Source organism: Chiloscyllium punctatum, chromosome 22 (assembly GCF_047496795.1).
Source record: "Chiloscyllium punctatum isolate Juve2018m chromosome 22, sChiPun1.3, whole genome shotgun sequence".
Lineage (NCBI taxonomy): Eukaryota > Metazoa > Chordata > Chondrichthyes > Orectolobiformes > Hemiscylliidae > Chiloscyllium > Chiloscyllium punctatum.
The window spans coordinates 86,809,485-86,831,492 of NC_092760.1; the positions used below are offsets into that span (position 1 = coordinate 86,809,485).

General features: G+C 43.6%; 1 protein-coding gene across 2 annotated transcripts in view; it reads right to left on the minus strand.

The window, feature by feature from the left end:
* The window catches only part of prmt3 (protein arginine methyltransferase 3), a 198,819-nt gene that overhangs the window by 164,585 nt on the left and 12,226 nt on the right, over positions 1–22,008 (minus strand). For both annotated transcript variants that reach the window (XM_072592765.1, XM_072592764.1), the window contains exons 3-8: positions 21,098–21,180; positions 20,871–20,920; positions 19,351–19,453; positions 13,817–13,988; positions 11,747–11,891; positions 3,245–3,310 (exon numbers count right to left, since the gene is read on the minus strand). In XM_072592765.1, coding sequence (XP_072448866.1) covers positions 3,245–3,310; positions 11,747–11,891; positions 13,817–13,988; positions 19,351–19,453; positions 20,871–20,920; positions 21,098–21,180 — 619 coding nt within the window. The remainder of the gene's footprint in view (positions 1–3,244; positions 3,311–11,746; positions 11,892–13,816; positions 13,989–19,350; positions 19,454–20,870; positions 20,921–21,097; positions 21,181–22,008) is intronic.

The window sequence follows — 22,008 nt, forward strand, 5'->3', positions numbered from 1 at the left end:
CAGTAAATGAAGTTGCGCCATCATTGCTCACACCCTGAAAACAGATAAAAGAACGTTCTTTTCTAATGACTTGTTTGACCTTCATCCATTTCAGAACAATTCTTTAGCAGAATACTGCAAAGTGCTAGAAGTAACACGTGGTAGTTTGACATACACAAAGATCCTCACCAGCCTGATGGAACATTCAGACATGATAGATCATTCACAAGTTAGCTCACTGATTTATAATGTCTGCTTTTGGTCAAATCTCTCTTCATTGAAATGGAACATCAGGATTTCTGTCTTTGCAGAGCCTGCTAGACCATCACCTCCCCCTCCACTTCCTAACGTCCAGCTGGAAACATTTGCAGGACATCGAACCAACTTCAATTGATAACAACTGCCAGCTGACACCTGAATAAAGACTGTACAGAAGGTCATCGGTCACACCGAGGGAGACATCTTTCGGAATTATTGTTCTGGGGACCTGGGTTCAATTCTCACCACGACAGATGATGGAATTTGAATTCAATTTTATAAAAATCTGGAATTAAGAATCTACTGATGAGCAGGAAATTGCCAATTGTCACAAAACCCAATTTGACTCATTAATGTCCTTCACAAAAATATGCCATCCTTACCTGGTCTGAGGTGGGAAGAACACACCAAGCCAGGCACATCAGGAGTTGCAGAAGCTGAATTTTCAGGTGTAACCCTCCTTCAGGACTGGGGGTGTATGTGGGGGAGCTGCAGATAAAGGGAGAGATGGGGGCAAGGTCGTGAAGTGGAGATAGGTGAACACAGGCAGAAGGTACAACCTGGTTGGTCAATGGGAGGAATGAATCAGTTTGGTGGCAGGGAACAGTGGAAGGGAGGGGGGAGGGGCTGGGAAAGAAGTTGGGGGATGGAGAGGGAGGTTAATTGAAATTGGAGAACTCAATGTAGACTCCTCCAGGCTGAAGGGTGCCCAGGCAGAAGATGAGGTGTTGTTCCTCCAATAGGAGCTGTGATTTGTTTTGGAAATGGAGGAGGCTAAGGATGGGCATGTTGGAAAGGGCGTGGGAACAGGAATTAAAACGGGTGGTGAATGGGAGGTCTGGTTGGCCCCTGCGGACCCAGCTGAGAAGCTCAGCAAAACATGCCCTGAGTTTATGTTTGGTTGCCCTGATATAGAGAAGGTCACAGCGGGAGCACTGTATACAGTAAACTAGGTTGGAAGTGAGGTAGGTGAACCTTTGTCTCACCTGGAAGGACTGTTTGGGGACCTGGATGGAGGTGAGAGGGGTGGTGATCCTACAGGTTTTGCATCTTTTCTGGTTGCAAGGGAAGGTTGCAGCGTCCTGCACTCAGGCTGAATTAGAGCAGTTCATCGACTTTGCCCACAACTTCCATCCTGCACTTCAACTCACTTGGTCCATCTAGGACACCTCCCTCCCCTCTCTGGACCTCACCATCTCCATCTCCGGTGACAGTCGCCAGATGGAATTTTACTACAAGCCCACACACTCCCTGGACTATACCTCCTCCCACCCAGTGTCCTGCAAAAACTCCATCCCATTCTCTTAATTCCTCCGCCTCCTCCACAACTGCTCGCACGAGGAGACATTCCACTCATGAGCATCCCAGACGTCCACCTATTTTGAACAACGTGCTTTTCCCCCTCGATCATCCAGACAGCCCTCTGACAGCCCTCTCCATTCTCCATTCCCCATTCCATCCCCCCAGGAATAAAGACATCTACCATCCCACTAATCTCCACATCCTACACATTAGCATTAAACACTTCCGCCAACTCCAACTAGACCCCACCACCAAGAAAATCTTCCCCGCCCCACCCCACTCTGCCTTCCCTAAGGACAAGACCCTCCAACAGTCCTCGGTTCACGCCACCCCCACTGCCGAACCCCCAGGTATTTTCCCCTGCAACCAGAAAAGATGCAAAACCTACCGGTATCCCACCCCTCTCACCTCTATCCAGGGCCCCAAACCATCCTTCCAGGTGAGACAGAGGTTCACCTGCCTCTCCTCCAACCTAGTTTACTGCATCAGGTGCTCCCGATGTGGTCTTCTCTACATCGGGGAGTCCAAACGTAAACTTAGGGAATGGTTCATCGAGTATTACAGCCGGGCCCGTGGGGGCCAACCTGACCTCCCAGTCACCACCCATTTCAAATCCCGTTCCCACTCCCTTTCCAACATGACCATCCTTGGCCTCCTCCATTGCCAAAACAAACCACAGCTTCTATTGGAGGAACAACACCTAATCTTCTGCCTGGGCAGTCTACAGCCAAGAGGACTCATTACTGAGTTTTCCAATTTCAAATAACCTCCTTTCCCATTCCCTGTCTCCCTTCCCAGCCCCTCCCCTCCCTTCCACTGCTCCCAGCCACCAAGCGGATTCATTTCTCCCACTGACCAACCAGGTCGTATCCTCTACCCTTCTTCATCTATCCCCACTTCACCACTCTGCACCCCAGCCACCCCATTTATCTGCAGCTCCCCCACACCCACCCCGAGTCCTGAAGAGGGGACAGTATTTGCCTTTCCCAGACAAGAATTGTCTGGCAAAACCCAACCCCGGCTTTAACACTGATTCCTGTGTGAGCACATGATTCACTTAAAAAGTTGCTACTTTCAGGAACACAGACATAACTTTAAGTGAAGTCTTGCTGTGGTATCAGTAACCAAATATAGATAACTTTAATTTCAGGGAGCACAGATTATAACTGAGTAAAGGGAAGGTGAGGAAAGGATTCAGGTTTAAGTACTTCACCTGGAAAAGGTGGCTAACGTGGACAGCCAAGGAGTCAGAAGAAGCACAGAGCATTCATACATTCAAGAGGGAACCGAAGGGTCTTCAGGAATAAATGAAATGAGAGGGGGATATAATGTGTTCTTTACACCTTGTGGTTACCCAAACAAACTGCAGCCCAATGCATTCCTACGTTTCTCTGCACTTTCCAGCTTCTACGAGCAAGGTGCAAGTAAACAACGCAAAATTGCTTCCCCCAGCTGTCCCATTATATGTAGCAGATAACAGTTATGGGATACTGCACTGTACAATGACAACAATGATCTGTACTTCTGTTATCAGCACACTCCAGTCTCCACTTGCTGAAAAAAAACCCCATCCATACCGTAATAAACTCCGAGGCTATTGAATCAAATCCTTTCAGGGATAAATTCTATCGCTAGTGATTGCCTACCTCTGGAGGCTTCTTACTAAACACTGCAGCAACTGCACCATTGGTGACGTGGTTCTTACCTTGTCCTTGAAAATATGGGGGTTGCAGTACATGAAATCTCTGTAGCTCTCAGTCCGCACTTTATCCTGCAAATTTACAGACAAGCATACAGACAGCTTAAATGATCAATCTTAAAATGCATCCACTGTTAAAATATTCACAATTTCTTCCCTTCTCCTCATTATACAAATAACATGAAGGTTCTTATTTTGCATATGCATTTAGAGGTCAAAAATTCATCCTAACTGTTAGCTCAGGATTTTGCATGTTTGTCCCTTGGTTGACCGTACAATCTAATCGAAGAGAAAGCCTCCTTCAGTCAGAATTAAAAGTAGCAGAATACTGGAAACATTTATTGTTTGAGAGGGAAATTTAAAATAGGAATTCTTGCTCTGTAAGACTGAGTACAGAGGTTAAAATTGATTCAAATTTGACTGGCAGATTTTTTAAAAAAGATGCTCGAGAAACATGAGCTTTGCATCTATTGCCCATCCCTAATTGCCCAGAGGGCAGTTAAGAGTTCTCCATGCTTCAGGCTCACTGCCTTTATTCCTGATGAAGGGCTTTTGCCCGAAACGTCGATTTCGCTGCTCGTTGGATGCTGCCTGAACTGCTGTGCTCTTCCAGCACCACTAATTCAGAATCTGGTTTCCAGCATCTGCAGTCATTGTTTTTACCTTGTTGAGTCTACCTCATTGTCAGGCGAAAGTGAGAACTGCAGATGCTGCAGATTAGAGTCGAGAGTGTCGTGCTGGAAAAGCACAGCAGTTCAGGCAGCATTCGAGGAGCAGGAGATTTAACGTTTCGGGTGACGCCCAATCTCATTGCTGGCTGGAGGGTGCAGCCAGCAGAGAGAATCAAATAAGTTTTTACAACAATCAACATTTTTTGTGCATTCATTCACTTTGGGGATGAGGATGTTGCTGGCTAAGCCAGTATTTATTGCCCATTCCTGATTGAGATTAAGAGTCAACCACATTGCTGTGGGTCTGGAGTCACACGTGGGCAGTTTCACTTCCTAAAGGATATCATTGAACCTGATGGGTTTTTCCGACAATCAATAATGGATTCATGGCCATGATTACACTCTTAATTCCAGATTTTTATAGAATTCAAATTTCACCATTTGTCGTGTCTGGATTTGAACCCGATTCCCCGGAACATTACCTGGGTATCTCAATTAACAGTTCCATGATAATACTACTAGGTATTACATCGCCTCCTCTTAGGTGGTAGGGAAAGAAGTGGTTACAAGGTCAACATTAGACTAGTTTATAATTCCAGATTTTATTGAATTCAAGATTCATCATCTGCCACACTGGGACATGTCCCTCGTGACACTAACCTGGGAATCTGGGTTACTCGTCCAGCAACATTACCGCCATGTTCTTGCCTCTCCAAAACGGAATTGTAAACTTGTGGCAGTGAGTGAAGCCAGGCTCAGAGCAGGCATAGCAATCTTTAACAGAGTCCCACAAGGCAGCTACTTGGCAGCTAAACCTGCTCAGACATCCAGAACCAGAGGACTCTGTATCAATCGCCAAGGCACTGGGTTGGAAAGTGATCAGACTGACAGAGCCAAGAGTCCTCAATAATCAGCTCTGCCTGAACTTCATCAATTACAGCTCTTGATGTGATTTTAAGCATCAGTGCTTCTGAAGTTATTTGTTTTTCACTTTATAAAAAGAAAACTCAACAGACAGTCCATTTCATGTCATCCCCATCCCCTGAAGACAGAAATGTATACATTTGGTCGCTTTACAGACAATGTTAAAAACAAAACTTCAGCCCCTGAACCGAGTTCATGGTTAAATTTCATTGTGGTTTATTTCCCTCAGATGGTAAAGAATCTTCAGAATTTTCTTCCCCAGAGAGTGGCACATGATACTGTGTCAGCACAGTAGTGCTTAAGGTATGAAAAATACCATGCACTAAATGCAGCTGAATTTAGGACATACTTTAGTTTACAGGCATTAGAATTTGGGAGACATAAGAGTCACAGAGATGTATAACACAGGAGCAGATCCGTCGGTCCAACTCGTCCATGCCAACCAAATATCCTAAATTAATCTAGTCCCATTTGCCAGCATTTGGTCCATATCCCTCTAAACCCATCCTATTCATACACCCATCCAGATGCCTTTTAAATGTTGTAATTGTACCAGCCTTCACCACTTCCTCTGGCAGCTCATTCCATACACGTACCACCCTCTGTGTGAAAAAGTTGCCCCGTAGGTCTCTTTTAAATCTTACACCTCTCACCTTAAACCAATGCCCTCTAGTTTTGGAGCCTGGGGAAAAGACCTTGTCTATTTATCCTATTCATGTCCTTCATGATTTTATAAAACTCAATAAAGTCACCCTTCAGCCTCCGACACTCAAGAGAAAATATCCTCAAACCCTCCAACATCCTTGTATATCTTTGACAGAACAATGAATACCTTTAAGGTCAGCATCCTTCATAGTCAGGAATCAACTGTTACTGGTGGTAAACAGGAACGAGACGTTAAGGCCACAAACATAGAATCCTTCGGCACAACAAGCCCACAGCGGCCCTCTGAAGAGTAAGACCCCTTTCCCTATCCTATTACTCTACATTTGCCTTTGCCTAATGCACCTAACCTACACATCCCTGGACACTATGGACAACTTAGCATGGCCAATTCACCTAACCTGCACATCTTCAGAGGTAACCGGAACACCCGGAGGAGACCCACGCAGACACCGGGAGAATGTCCAAATTTCACACAGACAGTTGTCTGAGGCTGGAATCGAGGTAGCAGTGCTAACTACTGAGCCACTGTGCCACCTGAACGATGAAGCAGGCTCAAGGAGTTGAATGGCCTACTCCTGCTCCTAAGGTACGTTCACGTCACTGATCTATACCACATCCCTACTTAGCTGCATTTGTCCTAACTGACTGCTCAGAATTAGAATCAATGCTGTGGATTTGGAACCAAACACAATATTTACATGTTTGCAGGTGACACAAACCTAGATGGGAGCATGGGTGTCGCGAGGTTAACACAGACAGGTTTCCCAGGGGTTTACACAGGTTCAGTGAGTGGAATACGATTTGGATAAGTGTGAGATTATCACTTCGGTTGGAGAAACGGAGATACAGAGCATTTCTTAAATGATGAGAGTTGGAAAACGTTAATGTCCAAAAGGGGCAGGAGTGTCCTTGTTGATGAGTCAATGGGAGCTAGCGAGCAGCAAACAACTAACAAAGCACATGGCACGTGGGTCATGATGACCAGAGGATTCAATTACAGAAGTAAAGATGTCTTGCTCCAATTGCATTGAACTTTATTAAGTTTGCAGGTGGAGTAATGTGTACAGTCCAGTCCCCTTTCTTTAGGCAATGGTGTTGATTGTGGATTTCTAGGAGACATTCATCAAAGTACCTTACTAAAGGTTAAGTGTTAAGGTAAGAGCCCACACTGTCCAAGGTAGTATACTGGCGTGAATAGAGAATTGGTTAATGAGTATAAAGGGTTCTTATTTGGATTGGCAACCTGTAACCATTGGGGTTCCACAGGGAGTAGGCTGGGTCGACAATTGTTTCCAACATTTATTAATGACATGGAGAAAGCAAATATACTGTCGCTAAATTCGCAGAGAACACAAAAATGGCTGGAAAGGCAAGGTGCAACAAGGATACAAACAGTTTCCAGAGAGATAATAATAGATGAAGTAACTAGGCAAAAAGTATGTAAATGGAGAATGGCGTGAGTAAATGTGAAGTTGTTCATTTTGGAAAGGAGAACAAAAGAGCAGAAAATTAGTTAAGGGAGAAAAGCTGCAATACAAAGGAACTGGAGGGTACAAGGCAGAGAAAGCTAAGACACAGATACAGCAGGTAATGAGGAAGGCTAATGGAATATTGGCCTTATTTCACAGTGTTTAGTGTACAAGAATATGGAAGTCTTACTGCAATTGTACAAGATGCCGGGAGACCATTTCTGGGATAGTGTGAGCAGCTTTGGTCCCTTTATTTAAGGGAAGATATCATTTCACTGTGGGCAGGTCAGAGAAGGTTCAGAAGGATAATCCCTGGTATGGAGGGTTTATCCATTGAGCAAAAGTTAAACAGGTTGGGACTCTACTCACTGAAGTTAAGAAGAATGACATGGTGATCTCACTGAAACGTACAGGATTCTTAGGGGGCTTGACAGTGCAAATGCTGAGAGGATGTTTCCCCTCATGGGAGAATCTAAGACGAGAGGGCATATAGTCTCAGGATAAACAGGTGACAAGTTAAAACTGAGATGAGATGCAATTCCATCTTTCAGAGGGTTGAGTGCGTTTGGAACTCCTTGCCACATTGAGCTGTGGGGCAGAGTCCTAACCCGTGTTTGAGGCGGAGATCGACAGATTCTTGATCAGTTGGGGAATCAAGGCAGAGGAGACGTCAGGGGCTGAACAGCCTACTCCCGTTCCTATTTCTTACTGTCTAATGGACATTGGGGTAGTGCAAAGGTTCACTGGACTGAATCCTGCCCTGGTACGATTGTTCTGAGGAGACACTGAGAAGGCTGGACCTGTATTCTCTGGAGTTTAGAAAAATAAGAGGAGATTCATTGAAACCTCGAAAATTGTTCAAAGGATAGACAGAATAGATGTCGGAAACGGGTCTCCCCTGGGATGTGAGGGGTGGATTCAGAAGGACAAAGTCTCAGAATAAAGGGCAGGCCATTTAAGACTGAGAAGAGGAGGGTGGTGAACATTTGAAATTCTCTACCCCAGAATGCCAGGGAAACTCAATTGTTGAGCATGTTCGAGACAGAAATCACGAAGCTTTCTAGCTGCTACGAAGGGTATCGAGATAATGCAGGATATTGACACTGCGATAGATATCAGCCAAAGGCAGATCATGCTCTCTCCATCTATGTTCCCTTGTCCTTCTCCACCCTTACCCAGTTCAAATTCATCTTGAAAATGCCAACTGAACCAGCAAGAGCTCTTTGGGAAATGAGTTCTAGATTTCCAATTCTGTGGTGTGGAGAAACTCCTCCTTAATTTCAATGCCAAACAGCTCCAAGCCTGCGTTCAGATTGCATCAATAAAGGAAAGAGTTTCTCAGCCACTCTCTCAAATTTGTCTTTCCATTTACAATTGCTTGATTTTTCACCCCTTGAAGTAACTGCACAGAGACCAATAGCCCGTCACCCTTTATTCACTAGTGCACAGTACATTGGCTGTGGCCAGGCAGCTCAAAGTCAGTCCTCTAGATTGACGAGATTCTATGCCCCATTTATATTGGTTGGCCAGGACCATCCCAATCAAGGAGCTTGTAGTCAACAAGGACAACCTGGTTCCAATCACTATATCCCTCTAACCCCTAAACTACAGACCACATCTATGCAATAAAAACAGAAAATGCTGAAACAAAAAACTCAACAGGTCGTGTTTTCTTTTCTCTCAGTAGGCTGAGAGTCTTTAGAACTCCCATTAAATATTTTTAAGGCAGAGGTAGATAGATATGGGGGGGGGGGGGGGGGGGGGGGCTGGATATGTAGGAATGGAGAGCGGAGGTTAAAATTAGATCAGCCTTATTGAAGGGTGAGGGAGGCTGAAAGGGCTAAGTGGCCTATTCTTATTCCTTGCTCTTATTTTCTTATGTTAGGTAGCAAACAAATAGGGAAAGAAACAAAAGTCATGTTTCATGTCTGTGGCACTCTCATCAGAAGTGGGAAGAGTTAGCAGACATAATTAGGGCAAGGACAAAAATGGAAGACTGTGAAAGGGTGGAAGACGGGAGAAATTGAATGGCAGGAAAATTAGTCTTCCAGGGCCAATAGGTTTGGTGCTGGGGAGAAAGGAAGACAGAAAGGAAACAAAGCAAGGAAAGGAAGGAGCAGGTGTGTTTCCGGTTGAAAGAAACAAAATAAGCAATGAGAAAGGAACAAAATGAATCAAAACTGAAACAACTGTGGACGTTGTAAATCAGAAACAAAAACACAAATTGCTGGAAAAGCTCAGCAGTTCCAGCAGCATCTGTGGAGAGAAATCAGAGTTAATGTTTCGGATCGAGTGACCCAAAGTCAGTTCCGAGGGCCACCAGACCCAAAACGTTAACTCTGGTTTCTCCCCACAGATGCTGCCAGACCTGCTGAGCTTTTCCAGCAGTTGTTTCTGTTTCTGGAACAAAATGGATGCTGGTCCAAAATGATAAAAGTCAGTGTTGAGTCCAGAGGCGATAGCATTCCCAGTCGAAAGATATGGCACAATGAGCAGGCCAAGGACAGAGAGCAACCTGTCTTCTCAATTCAAGCGTGGCATTTTTCTCGTGGTCTGAGCTGAAGTTCATCGAAGACCAATACATGCTCTCTGGGTTTCAGTGACTCAAACTAAAGGCAATATACCAAGTGCTGGGGCTGGGGGACAACTGAGGATCTGCTTCACTTTCCTTCCTTAGTTTTGTAACCAACTCAATATGAGAATGGTCAACATATGATTAACCTTACACATTTACCTCTTGAGCGACAACTTGGACAGCACCTTATAAAACCTAATGTATTTCACAGGGACATTGTAAGACAAAGTATGATACCAAGCTACATGTGAGATCAACTGTCCAAATGCTTAAGCAAAGAGGTTGGTAAGAAGTGATATAAAAGAGGAAAGTGTGGGAGAGAAGGAGAGGGGTTCAGGGAATGGAGATATACAGTAATAGAACGGCATAAATTCAAGGCCAGCAGCACATCTCAGGGTCAAACGTGACATCAAATTCCCAAACACACTGGTATAATCTCAGGTTGTTGACAAAGTAAAGGGTGGACTGAGTGATTAGAAGCTGAAGTTTGGAACTGAGGCTGAAAATAATGGCTTCACCCTTTCTCGATATTCAATTTGGGGCAAGTTCAGCTCATTCAGTACTTGAGGATGTGGAGGAGATTCACCAGGATGTTGTCTGGGATGGAGCATTTCAGCGCTGATGAGAGACTGGATAAGATCAAGTTGTTTTCTCAACCCTCAACTCAGAAGGATCACTGGATTTGAAACATTAACTTTGTTTCTTTCTCCACAGATGCTGCCAGATCTGCTGAGTTTCTCCAATAATCTTGGTTTTTGTTTCAGATTTTCAGCATCTGCAGTTCTTTGTTTTAATTTAACCCAATGTGAAAGTGAGGACTGCAGATGCTGGAGATTAGAGTCGAGAGTCTGGTGCTGGAAAAGCACAGCAGGTCAGGCAGCATCCGAGGATCAGAAGAATTGATGTTTCAGGCAAAAGCCCTTCATCAGGAATGAGGCTGGGGGCCTCGGGGGTGGAGAGATAAACGGGTTTGACATTTATCTCTCCACCTGCTTGGCTCACAGCATCATTCCTGTTGAAGGGCCTTTGCCCGAAATGTCAATTCTCCTGCCAATGTCATATCCTGCCAATCAGGGTGTATTCTTTTTAACCTTACTCTGTATCCCCTAATGTTCAACAATGCTGTAGTAATAATGGAAATGCAGTAATTCTCCATTAAATATGCTGTTCCATCTTATCCATCATTAAGGTTGGTGTGGCACTGTGGGGAACATTTAACATTGCATGATGTGAAAAATTGGCCAATTCTCAAGTTATAGCTCAGTAAATGGACTGTGGCAAAAGATCAGAGGAGCAGAAGAATTGATGTTGCAGGCAAAAGCCCTTCATCAGGAATGAGGCTGGGAGCCTCGGGGGTGGAGAGATAATTCTCAAGTTATAGTTCAATATAAGAACTATGGCAAAAGATCAGAAACAGCTTTCAGGACCAGGCTGAATGTAAACAAATTCCACAAGTTTAAGAGAACGTCAGTAAACTTCTTAATGGCTCCTTGTATATTTCGAACTGCAGATTTTAGCCTAAATGAAACGTCTGTACAACAGAAAGACAGTTAGGGAATGACACAAAGGATTATTGTTTTTACAGCTAAGGTTGAGTGCTATGGGTAACGTACATTCCATGATAATCTGTAACTCCTCAGCATATTTTAAAATATATAATGTACTCCTTTCTTTGTAAAGGTGCAAAACTTGTCAAAGAAATTGAGGTATTGATAACTCCCTCCATCACACGTTTTAGCCAAACTGCTGCAATACAATTGTCAATACAGTCTGATTGGTGTCAGATCACCCTGTTGTAATTTTGTTTGTCAATTTTGTGATTTCAGCTCTCACAGATCCCTGCAAACTTTAATCCAATTCAACACGGGAAGCAAGAAAGAGGTTACTTTAAAAAAAAAATGCTGTACAAATGAAATTGGAACTGTGCCCTGGATTTAAAAAGTTGATGCTTTTTTTTTTAAAATAAACGTCCTGCCTGCAGAAGCAAGATTACTTCCAGCAAGCTTCTGACAATGAAGACTAACTCTCACAAAATAAAAATCAGGCATTACTCTGCAGCAGATTTAAACGTTCTTTGGACAAACAATTTTAAAAATTAACTAGTCACAATCGAGTCAAAAAGGCAGCAATCGTGACTGATAGTAGGAGCCTAAGAAGGGCTGCAGCTTGTTCCCATTTGAAGGTTTAACTGATTTAACCTCACCTTTAGCATTTCTTCATGTATGCCATAATGCGCATAAGAGCTGAAGTAGACACTGTCTTCATCCTCCTGCAGGTTTGCTATCGTGTTTGTGGTTGATGTACCAGCTCTGGCATCTACATTTATCACGAAATCCTGCACATATTGTCTGTAATCAATTTAAAACACACCCTTGAGGCACGCTCAATGAACCACAAAAAATTATACAACAAAAGAATTTTTCCAATAAACTTCCAGCCTTTTAACGCTCTGACACCCTCTGCTGGTTTCACAGCTAAATTGCAGATTTCCCAGTCATGACCAATGATGGGGTGGCACTGTGGCTCAGTGGTTAGCACTGCTGCCTCACAGCCCTAGGGATCTGGGTGCGGGTAACTGTCTGTGCAGAGTGTGCACATTCTCCCTGTGTCTGCATGGATTTCCTCCAGGTGCTCCATTTTTCTCCCACAGTCCAAAGATGTGCAGGTTAGGTGGATTGACCATATTAAATTGTCCACAATGTTCAGGGATACGTAGGTTGGGTACATTAGTCAGGAGTTAAATGTAGGGGAATGGGTCTAGGTGGGCTACACTTTGGAGGTTTGGTCTGGACCTGTTGGGTTGAAGGGCCTGTTTCCATGCTGTAGGAATTCTAATTCTAACTCTAATCAAGTTTGCTCACAGGATACTGTCAAAGGATGTGCAGATTTTAATTGTAATGTAAGCAGCTATTCAAACAAATCCATCACAATACAACAGCTGCCATAAAAATTGGTTGCACTATATCAAGGCTCGTGTGCAGTTTCGCTTGCCACAAAATCATATTGAAGATGGTGGTTGGGGGGGCGAATTTTACCAGTGTATGATGTCGGATGTGATGCACATTTAGCGAGGCAATTCACTCAACTTTATTTTTGGAATCGGGAACTGCATAAACAGAGCTGGTCAGCACCTACAGTGTTTAACATGTTCTTTGAGCCATCTTAACAGCGCAGGTTTCATTTAAAAGGGTTGCCAAGATTGACTTTGCCTGACTGAAATGAACTGAAGCCACTGTTGGACGTAAAACTCACAAGCAACATTATCTGGATGTCGACAACTTCGGCCCTGTGTGGTTGAGCTGCTACAATATTACCAGCCTGTGCTCAACTCAGTTAGCAACACAGCCCAACACAGTTTCCATCAAGGATTTCACAGCATCCTATTAAAATCAATGAAACAGCCTATTTTAAACGTAGGGATTTTTCCTTCAAGATCATTCATCCCAAGATTTTTTTCACTCATTTTTAAAAATTTTTATATGTTACTCCAATGCCTTTGTGCTGTTTTTTTCCTGGGACGGGGGTGTCACCAGAAAGGCCCATCATAAGACGATAACAAATAGGAACGACGTAGGCCATTTGGCCCACTGAACCTGCTGCACCATTCAGTAGGGTCATGGCTGATCCAACATTCCTCACATCCACTTTCCTGCCCTTTCCTCGTAACCTTCACTCCCCGACTGATCAAGAATCTATTGATCTCAGCCTTAAATATACAGAAGGACTCTGCCCCTACAGCTCTCTGTGGCAAGGAGTTCCAGACCCTGTGAGACACTAAATTCCTCCTCATCTCAGTCTTAAATCAACGCCCCTCAATTCTGAGACAATGCACCCTGGTCCTCAACTCTCCCATCCTTAATTGTCATGGTTCATTTCAGAGGGCTGTTAAGAAGAAACCACATTTATATGGATCAGGAGTCACATGTAGGCCAGACCAGGTAAAGATGGCAGTTTCATTCCCTAAAAGACGTTAGCGAACCAGATGGGATTTTCATCACCATTATTAAGACCAGCTTTAAGACCACATTTATTAATTGACTTTTTATATTCCATCAGCTGCGCATTTGCAGAACCACAAACCTCCACCCACCCTCCACCCCCATCACAGATGCCCTTTATTTTATTGTTAAAAGAATTCAGAAACTAATTCCAGCTGTCGCCCAGGATTCCATAGTGCTCCCCTTGGTGTTGTACCATTCAGATTTGTAACCTCTAGAGGTCAGGGGGCACAGGAAAGGAAGAAAGTTTTCTGAAATAAATAAAGGTCACAAACCGCATTTTTTCAAGGTCTCCCATGATCCTTTCCACAGCCTCCTCAGCCTCCTCAGCTCTCCTCTCTGCTCTGTGTAAACGCTGAAGCCGTGCTGCTTGCTCCTGGCTCTCCACATCCAGTGGTTCTACCGAACAGGTTTGTGTTTCTGCACATTCCCAGAACTCATCGACATCTGTGAAGACAACAGCCGGTGAGTAGGGTCATCGAGTGAACCCAGCCAGCACAAAAGCTAAACAGGTCAACAGCCTGGGCCCCTCTGGTAGGGGTAGGGATTATATGCTGTACACAGGCTGGTGATGCTGAAGTTAACTAACTGTTACAGTGCAGCAAAAGGCATTCAGCCCATTGTGTCTACGTTAACATGAGCAACTGCTGCAGGCTGTATTTTGATTGGTGAATTTTGCTTCTGTCCATTCAGCAACTTTCTCGAACAATACAGCACTGAACAGGCCCTTTGGCTCACGATGTTGTGCCAACCCGTGAACTATTCTCAGCTCGTCCCCCTACACTATCCCATCATCATCCACGTGCTTATCCAAGGATTGTTTAAATCTCCCTAATGTGGCTGAGTTAACTATATTGGCAGACAGGGCATTCCACGCCTTTACCACTCTCCAAATAAAAAGCCTGCCTCTGACATTTGTCTTAAATCTATCACCCCTCCATTTGTAGTTTAGGTGAAAAAGAAACATGCTTACATTTGAGAGAGAGGGAAATATTGTACAAAGTTGTTATGGTTGTGTTCGCCAAGCTGGGAATTTGCTTGTCATCTGCATGTGTGGCTACTAAGGATAGCTTAGTAGCTCATAACAGCACACAAACCAACAGCCACTCTCAGACAACAACTCACCAGAACGAAGGACCCGATACCCAGCATGAGCAAAACCAATGTAGTGTACAAAATCCCATGCAAGGACTGCACAAAACACTACATAGGACAAACAGGAAGACAGCTAACGATCCACATCCATGAACACCAACTAGTAACGAAACGACACGACCAGCTATCCTTTGTAGCCACACACGCAGATGACAAGCAACATGAATTCGACTGGGACAACACAACTATTATAGGACAAGCCAAACAGAGAACAGTCAGGGAATTCCTAGAGACATGACACTCATCCACAGATTCAATCAATAAGCACATCGACCTGGACCCAATATACCGGCCACTGCTGCGGACAACTGGAACTGACAACCAGAAGCGGCAGATTCAAACCACTACAAATGCCGGAGGAAAGATCACAGAAGCGCTTCATAGGAGGCTCCCAAGCACTGAGGATGTCACCTAGACAGGGGACGAAACGTCTGCAACACAAATTCCCAGCTCAGCAAACAGAACCACAACAACGAGCAACCGAGCTTCAAATCTTCTCACAAGCTTTGAATATTGTACAAAGACTGTGGAAATTCCTTCACAGCTTTAGATTGAAGGTTATGACACAAAGAGTAGTATAAGCAGTTGTAGCGATTGTAACAAGGTCAGCCAGGTGGACCTCATAGAATGTGAGTTCCCTAATTGGGGTTGTTAATCTGGTTCAGTCAGGGAGCCCTGGCTGACAGTTATAAACAGGCTGTCCCTGAGGGAGCTGGGTCAGTGTCAAGGACACTCCATGTGTAAATGAAGGGTGGATTTGGTGACGGGATACTGGCCTCTCTGGAGTTATTTCAGCAGTAAATATCTGAACAACATTAAACCCATTAATATTATTCACTGGTAACATTTACCCTTTAATCTTGGATTCTCTTCATTTGAAGTCATCACTCTTACAAGAAGACAAAGAAAACTTAGCGCTGGATGGATACTACATGCCCCCTCCAGGGGTTTGCAATCACATCTTTGTGAACAGGTTGATGAGAAAAATAATTTAAAAGAGAAACAAAATAAAGCAGACCCAGGCACTCGTGTGGCGCAGTGGTAGTGTCCCTAATACTAGACTGGGAGACCAGGGTTCAAGTCTCACCTGCTCTAGAGATATGTAATAACATCTCTGTGAATAGGTTGATTGGAAACATACCTTAAGTTAAAAAACATTTCGAAAGCTGACCTCATCATGAGTAATGGCTCCATTTTGGTGTTCAGCAATAAATTAGATTCCTTTCCAGTCAGACTCGCTGACTTATTACAGTAAGTTAACAATCAAGGGTAGATTGGAATTTGTTAAAACCTAAACTGACCTCAATAATTAGCTACTCCTGTCATTATATGGTTGGGGCAGGTGGGTAAGAGTGGACAGGCTGTTATTCCCTCAAACAGTGAATGCTATCTTCTTCACTCCTTATATTTAAAATGGCGGAAAGCAAGAGGGAAGAGTATCATTAGTTAATGCAACATGTCCGTTGGAGGTACCAGTCAGAATGACAGTTACCCCTCTTCTTTCCTGCCTGGGCATTCTTTACAACTCACTTCAGAAGGTAAGGCCAGCAAGAAAATTAATATTTGGAGATTTACAAACAGGTCATATTGAAGCTCTACTTTGAAGTGAACAAGATTGGTCAGCTCCTGTGGTGCAGTGGTAGTGTCTTATGTTTGGACTTGAAGGACAAGGTTCAAGTCCAACTTGTTCCAGACGTGTGTAATATAATCTCTGACCACAAGACAGAATAGCAGAATTAGGTCATTCAGCCCATTGAGTCTGCTCCACCACTCGACCCTGTCTGATGTTTCTCAACCCCCTTACTCTGCCTTCTCCCTGTAACTCTTGGTCCCCTAACCAATCAAGAACCTATCTATCTCTGTCTGAAATATACTCAATGACTTGGCCTCCACAGCCCTCTGCATCAATAAGTTCCACAAATTCCCCACCCTCTGACTACAGAAATTCTTCTCCGTCTCTGTTCTAAAGGTTTGTCCTTTCACTCTGAGGCTGTGCCCTCCAGTCGTAGCGTCTCCGAATGGTGGCAACATTTACTTCACATCCACACTATTCAAGCCTCTCAATATTCTATAGGTTTCAATCAGATCCCCCATAACCTTTTAAACTCAATCGAGTACAGACCTAGAGTCCTCAACTTCTCCTCATATGACAAGCCCTTTGTTACGGGATTATTCTTGTAAACCTCCTCTGGACCATCTCCATTCAGCAAGTTGGTGAGAAATTATCTACAAGACGAGTCAGACTGGAACGTGCCTTTCCATCTGAGCCCATCTTCCCCCCCACTCCCTCCACCGCGCCCCCCACCCTCCCCCCCCCCCCCCCCCCCAACCAAGCCTGCCCTCAGTTCCACAGACCCTAGAACCTAAGACACCCTGAGCTCCATGGGGCCTCCTGCATAAGTCTGCCTGCACTCCCAGCAACACCAATTGCCATGCTCTGTCTCACGGAGGCGGAGCTTCCAATTACCCCAGGCACAGTCTGATTTGGTGGCAGGGTGCACTTGTTCTGGGCCTGTCTGCCACCTATGAGAGGTACAGATAGGTAAAAAACAACTACCATTAACCCTAGAATGGGAGAATTTCAAGACAAGAGACATATGTTGAAGGCATGAGGAGAGAGATTTAAAAGACACGAGGGGCAAATGTTTTACACAGAGGATGGTTCGTGTGTGGAACAAACTCCTGTTGAAGTGGTGGACGCAGGTGCAATTACAACATTTGGAAGACATTTGGATAGGTACATGAATAGGAAAGGTTTGGAGGGGGAGGAGCAGGCCGGTAGGGCTAGTTTATTTTGGGACTAGGTTCAGTACGGACTGGTCGAACCAAAGGGTCTGTTTCCATGCTTTATGACTCTGAGAGGGGTCCAATTGGTATGGCCCCCATCCAATCCTTCCCATAAACTTCCACCCAAAATGCTTTGCACAAACCAGACAGCTTTAAAACAAATGGTATAATTTTGAAGTGCAGTCAGTTGAAGACACAGAAACAGAAAATAATAACAGGAGTAGACCATTTAGGCTTTGCCATTGAGTATAGTCATGGATGATCATCCAACTCACTCTCCTGTTCTTGCTTTCTCCCTCATACCCATTGGTGCCTTTAGCCATAAGGACTATATCTAACTCCTCCCTGAAAATGGTCAATATTCAATCCTCATGATTTCCTGACAGACCAGCTCCCTTGGTGTTGTCTGCCTGTTTTATTACCTCCCTCAGCAAAATGGAGAATTGGTTGTCTGGAAACAGGAAGCCAAGAGTGTGATGCTAGAAAAGCACAGCAGGTCAGGCAGCATCCTAGGAGCAGGAGAATCAAAGTTTCGGGCAAAAGCTCATCAGGAAGCCCAAACACAGAGTATGACCTGTCACCAAGAACACTGAAGGTCTGAGATCACCCACCAGACTACAATACCCTAACAGCGATGTTGTGAAATTTGAAGAGGGATCAGAAAAGATTTACAAGGATATTGCCAGGCCTGGAGGGTTTGAGCTACAGGGAGAGGCTGAATAGGCTGGGGTTATTTTCCATTGAGCATCAGAGGCTGAGGGGTGACCTTACAGAACATAGAACATTATAATGCAATACAGGTTCTTTGGCCCTCAATGTTGTGCCAACCTGTGGAACCAACTGAAGCCCACCTATTGTACACTATTTCATTATCATCCATATGTTTGTCCAATGACCATTGAAATGCACTTAAAGTTGGAGAGTCTACTACTGTTACAGGCAGGGTGTTCCACGCCCCTACTACTCTCTGAGTAAAGAAACTACCTCTGACATTTATATAAAGGTAAATAAAATTATGAGGGGTATAGATAGGATAAATATTCAGGACCTTTCCTGAGGTGGGGGGAGTCTAAAACTAAAGGGCATAGGTTTAAGGTGAGAGGGGAAAGATTTAAAAGGGACCTAAGGGGCAACCTTTTCACGCAGAGGGTAGTGCATGCATGGAATGAGCTGCCAGAGGAAGTGGAGGCGGCTGGTACAGTTACAACATTTAAAAGGCATCTGGATGGGTATATGAATAGAAAGCGTTTGGAGAGATATGGGGTAGGTGCTGGCAAATGGGACTAGATTAATTTAGGATATCTGGTTGGCATGGACAAGTTGGACCGAAGAGTCTGTTTCTGTGCTGTACACCTCTATAACTCTATGATACGTCATCACCCTAAGAAGGAGATGGGAAGGGGACAAAATAGAAGCAGAGTAACATTGAAAATTGGAACAGGTGGAGGCCAGGACAGCGTTTATACCCACAGAGAAATTCCCAGTGGCGAGTGTTTGAAAATCACCCAGTCATACAAATCTTGCAAAAACTGGAAGAGATGCAGATGCTGCAAATCACAAACAAAAACAGGAATTGCTGGAAAAGCTCAGCAGGTCTGACAGCATCTGTGAAGAGAAGTTAGTTAACGCTTCAACTTTGAGGAAGGATCACTCGACCCGAAAGATTAACTCTGATCTCTCTCCACAAATGCTGCCAGACCTGCTAAGCTTTTCAGGCAATTCCTGCTTTTCTACACCAATCTTGCACCGATTTTAAAAACGTGACACACATGTCGTGATCCTTATTACAAAATAAGGGGTTTGCAATTTTGAGACACCAGAGAAAATACAAATTCTTCATAATACAAACAATAAAAATTATCTGTACCAAACTGGAGTAAAGGATCATCAGTGGATGGTGGTTTCATATATTCTTCACTCTCCCAAGGGACGTGGCCCACTATGGATTGGAAAGATTCTGCAGAGGGATTCTGTGAAAAGGAACAAATGGTGGCTATCATTTTCCAATAAAAGCAACATACCGCAGAGGCTGAAAATCTGAAACATACACAGAGCATACCGGAGAAATTCAGAGAGTCTGGCAGTGTCCACAGAGAGAGAAACAGAGTTAACATTTTGTGTTAACATCTTTCTGCAGATGCTGCATGACCTGCTGAACTCCACCAGAATTCTCGGTTTGTAGCCATTATTCTCTTTGCATCACTGTACAATGCAAAACTTTAAGCCATGTTAACTGCAATTAAACCGTCTCAGTTCAATCCAATCTCACTCAGTTCAAAGGGGGTTATTGCCTTCCTTATTAAATTTCCCTAATATTATCATTCTTAACTTCAATCATCACAGCATTCTCATCCAAAAGGATGAGATGAAGGAATAGATGTAGTTCCAAGTTGCAGTGCCTCACCAAGAAATTTATGATTTTATCACATGGACACACGGAAACAGGCTCTTCGGCCCAACTCATAGCTGATATACAGATATCAAGATGGAATATAAACTAGACTGACAATGGTCAGAGAACTGAAGAGGCGGAACCATTTTTTTGTTACATAGATTTAAGCCAACACTTGTGTTTTAAAATATAAAAGATATTGTTTTGTGAAGCTGGCTCTGTCAAGATGTGCAGTTTTTAACTTTGCTTGCAATATTAAGTTAGCAGTGCCATGTAGGTAAATCATGGTAACGATAGGTCTCTGTCAGTTACTGAAATTGATTGACCAGTAGAAAGTTAGAAAAATTGGACCTCCTCCAAAGACAATGCCCACATCCCCCTCGTGCCAGTCTAGTCACTGTGGTACTGCTTTGGAAGGTGCATCTTTAGACAGTGTGTCCACTCTTGGGTTAAGAAACAAAACCACTGACAGCCATTATTCATGAAGACAAATTATAATGCAATTATATTTTCTACAAATGTGCAGGTATACAAACAAACATCTTTGGACACCATAAAGCATTTGTTGGATGGTTTTTACAGAACAGACGTACCCACAGTCACACCTATCCTACAAAACTTCCTGATGCAAGCATTAAATGTATTCCTCTATTATGTTTCCTTAATAGTTAGCACCAAACATTGCCAGCTTATCCCTGCCAGATTTCACATAGTGACATCAGTGACATTAAATATTAGAATTGTTTGGAGTGAATTACAGAATGATTAATACAACTCGGAATTTAAATTAGACTGCAGTAGAAAGATTCATAAATTGCCAGCATCCATCTCCAGTTCCTGCACAGTGTTCAATGGAAATTTTATCCACATTGACTATTGTTTTCCTGGAGTTAAAGGCTTTTAATATCAACTTGCGCACTGTGAGAAGACCACAAGAGTTTGATAACTAGATTGAAAAACCAAAGAAAATACTTTTCAGACACATCAAAACTTACTGTGATTCTAATGAAATTGACAAGCTTGATGAACCCATAACAATCGAGACCTGAAAAAGATACTTCCTGTTACCATCAAAATACACAATTGACAAAATATTCAAGTTCTTAAAAAATTATAGATTTCATACTTAATTGTTTTCCAATTTAAAAAAAAAGCAGTTTGAATGTGGAAAACACAATGACCCTAAGGTTTCGGTGTTGTGTTTCAACTGAAAATGACCTACCATGCTCGTGAACTATTTGGATAATGTCAAACTGATGGTCCACTCTACAGTGAGAAAAAGTATCTTCAGTTGAACTGAATAACCTGCTTACAAAGAAAAAAACTCCAATTACCTTCAATTTTTTTAGTTTTAATAAATATAGTGATGAATACATTAATGGAATTAATATCACTGAATCTCCCACTGTCAACATCCTGGGGTTACTGCTAACCATAAACTGAATTGAACCAGCCACATAAATACTGTAATTATCAGGGCAGGAACCAAAGCCTGTTCACCATCCACAAGGCACAAGTCAGGAGTGGGATGGAATATTCACCAATGGATTGCATAAGTGCAGCTCCAATAGCACTCGAGAAGTTTAACATTGTCCAGGATGATGGAAGCAGCTCAGGTGGTAAAGGCCATGGGTTTGGAAGGTGATATTGAAATATCCTTGCTGAATTATCGCAGTGCATCGAGCAAACGGCTCACACTGCTGCCAGTGCATTGGTGATGAGGGGATTGAATGTTGAAGGCTGTGGATTAAGAGGCAATCAAGTGGGTTGCTGTGTTCTAGATTGTGCTTGGGTTCTTCAGTGTTGTTAGGACTGTTTTCATCCAGGGAAGTGGTGAAACGGAACTAAGGGTCAAACCAGTAACAAGGGTACTTAGGAGCTGTAGTTCAGGATTCTCTTAAGGTCAACATGCAGGTTCAGTTGGCAGTGAAGAAGGCAATGCAATGTTAGCATTCATTTCAAGAGGGCTAGAATACAAGAGCAGGAATATACTGCTGAGGCTAGAAAGACTCTGGTCAGACCACATTTGGAATACTGCAAGCAGTTTTGGGCCTATCTCTAAGGAAGGATCTGCTGACATTATGGGGCTTCCAGAGGAGGTCTACAATAATGATCCCGGGAATGAAGGGCTTG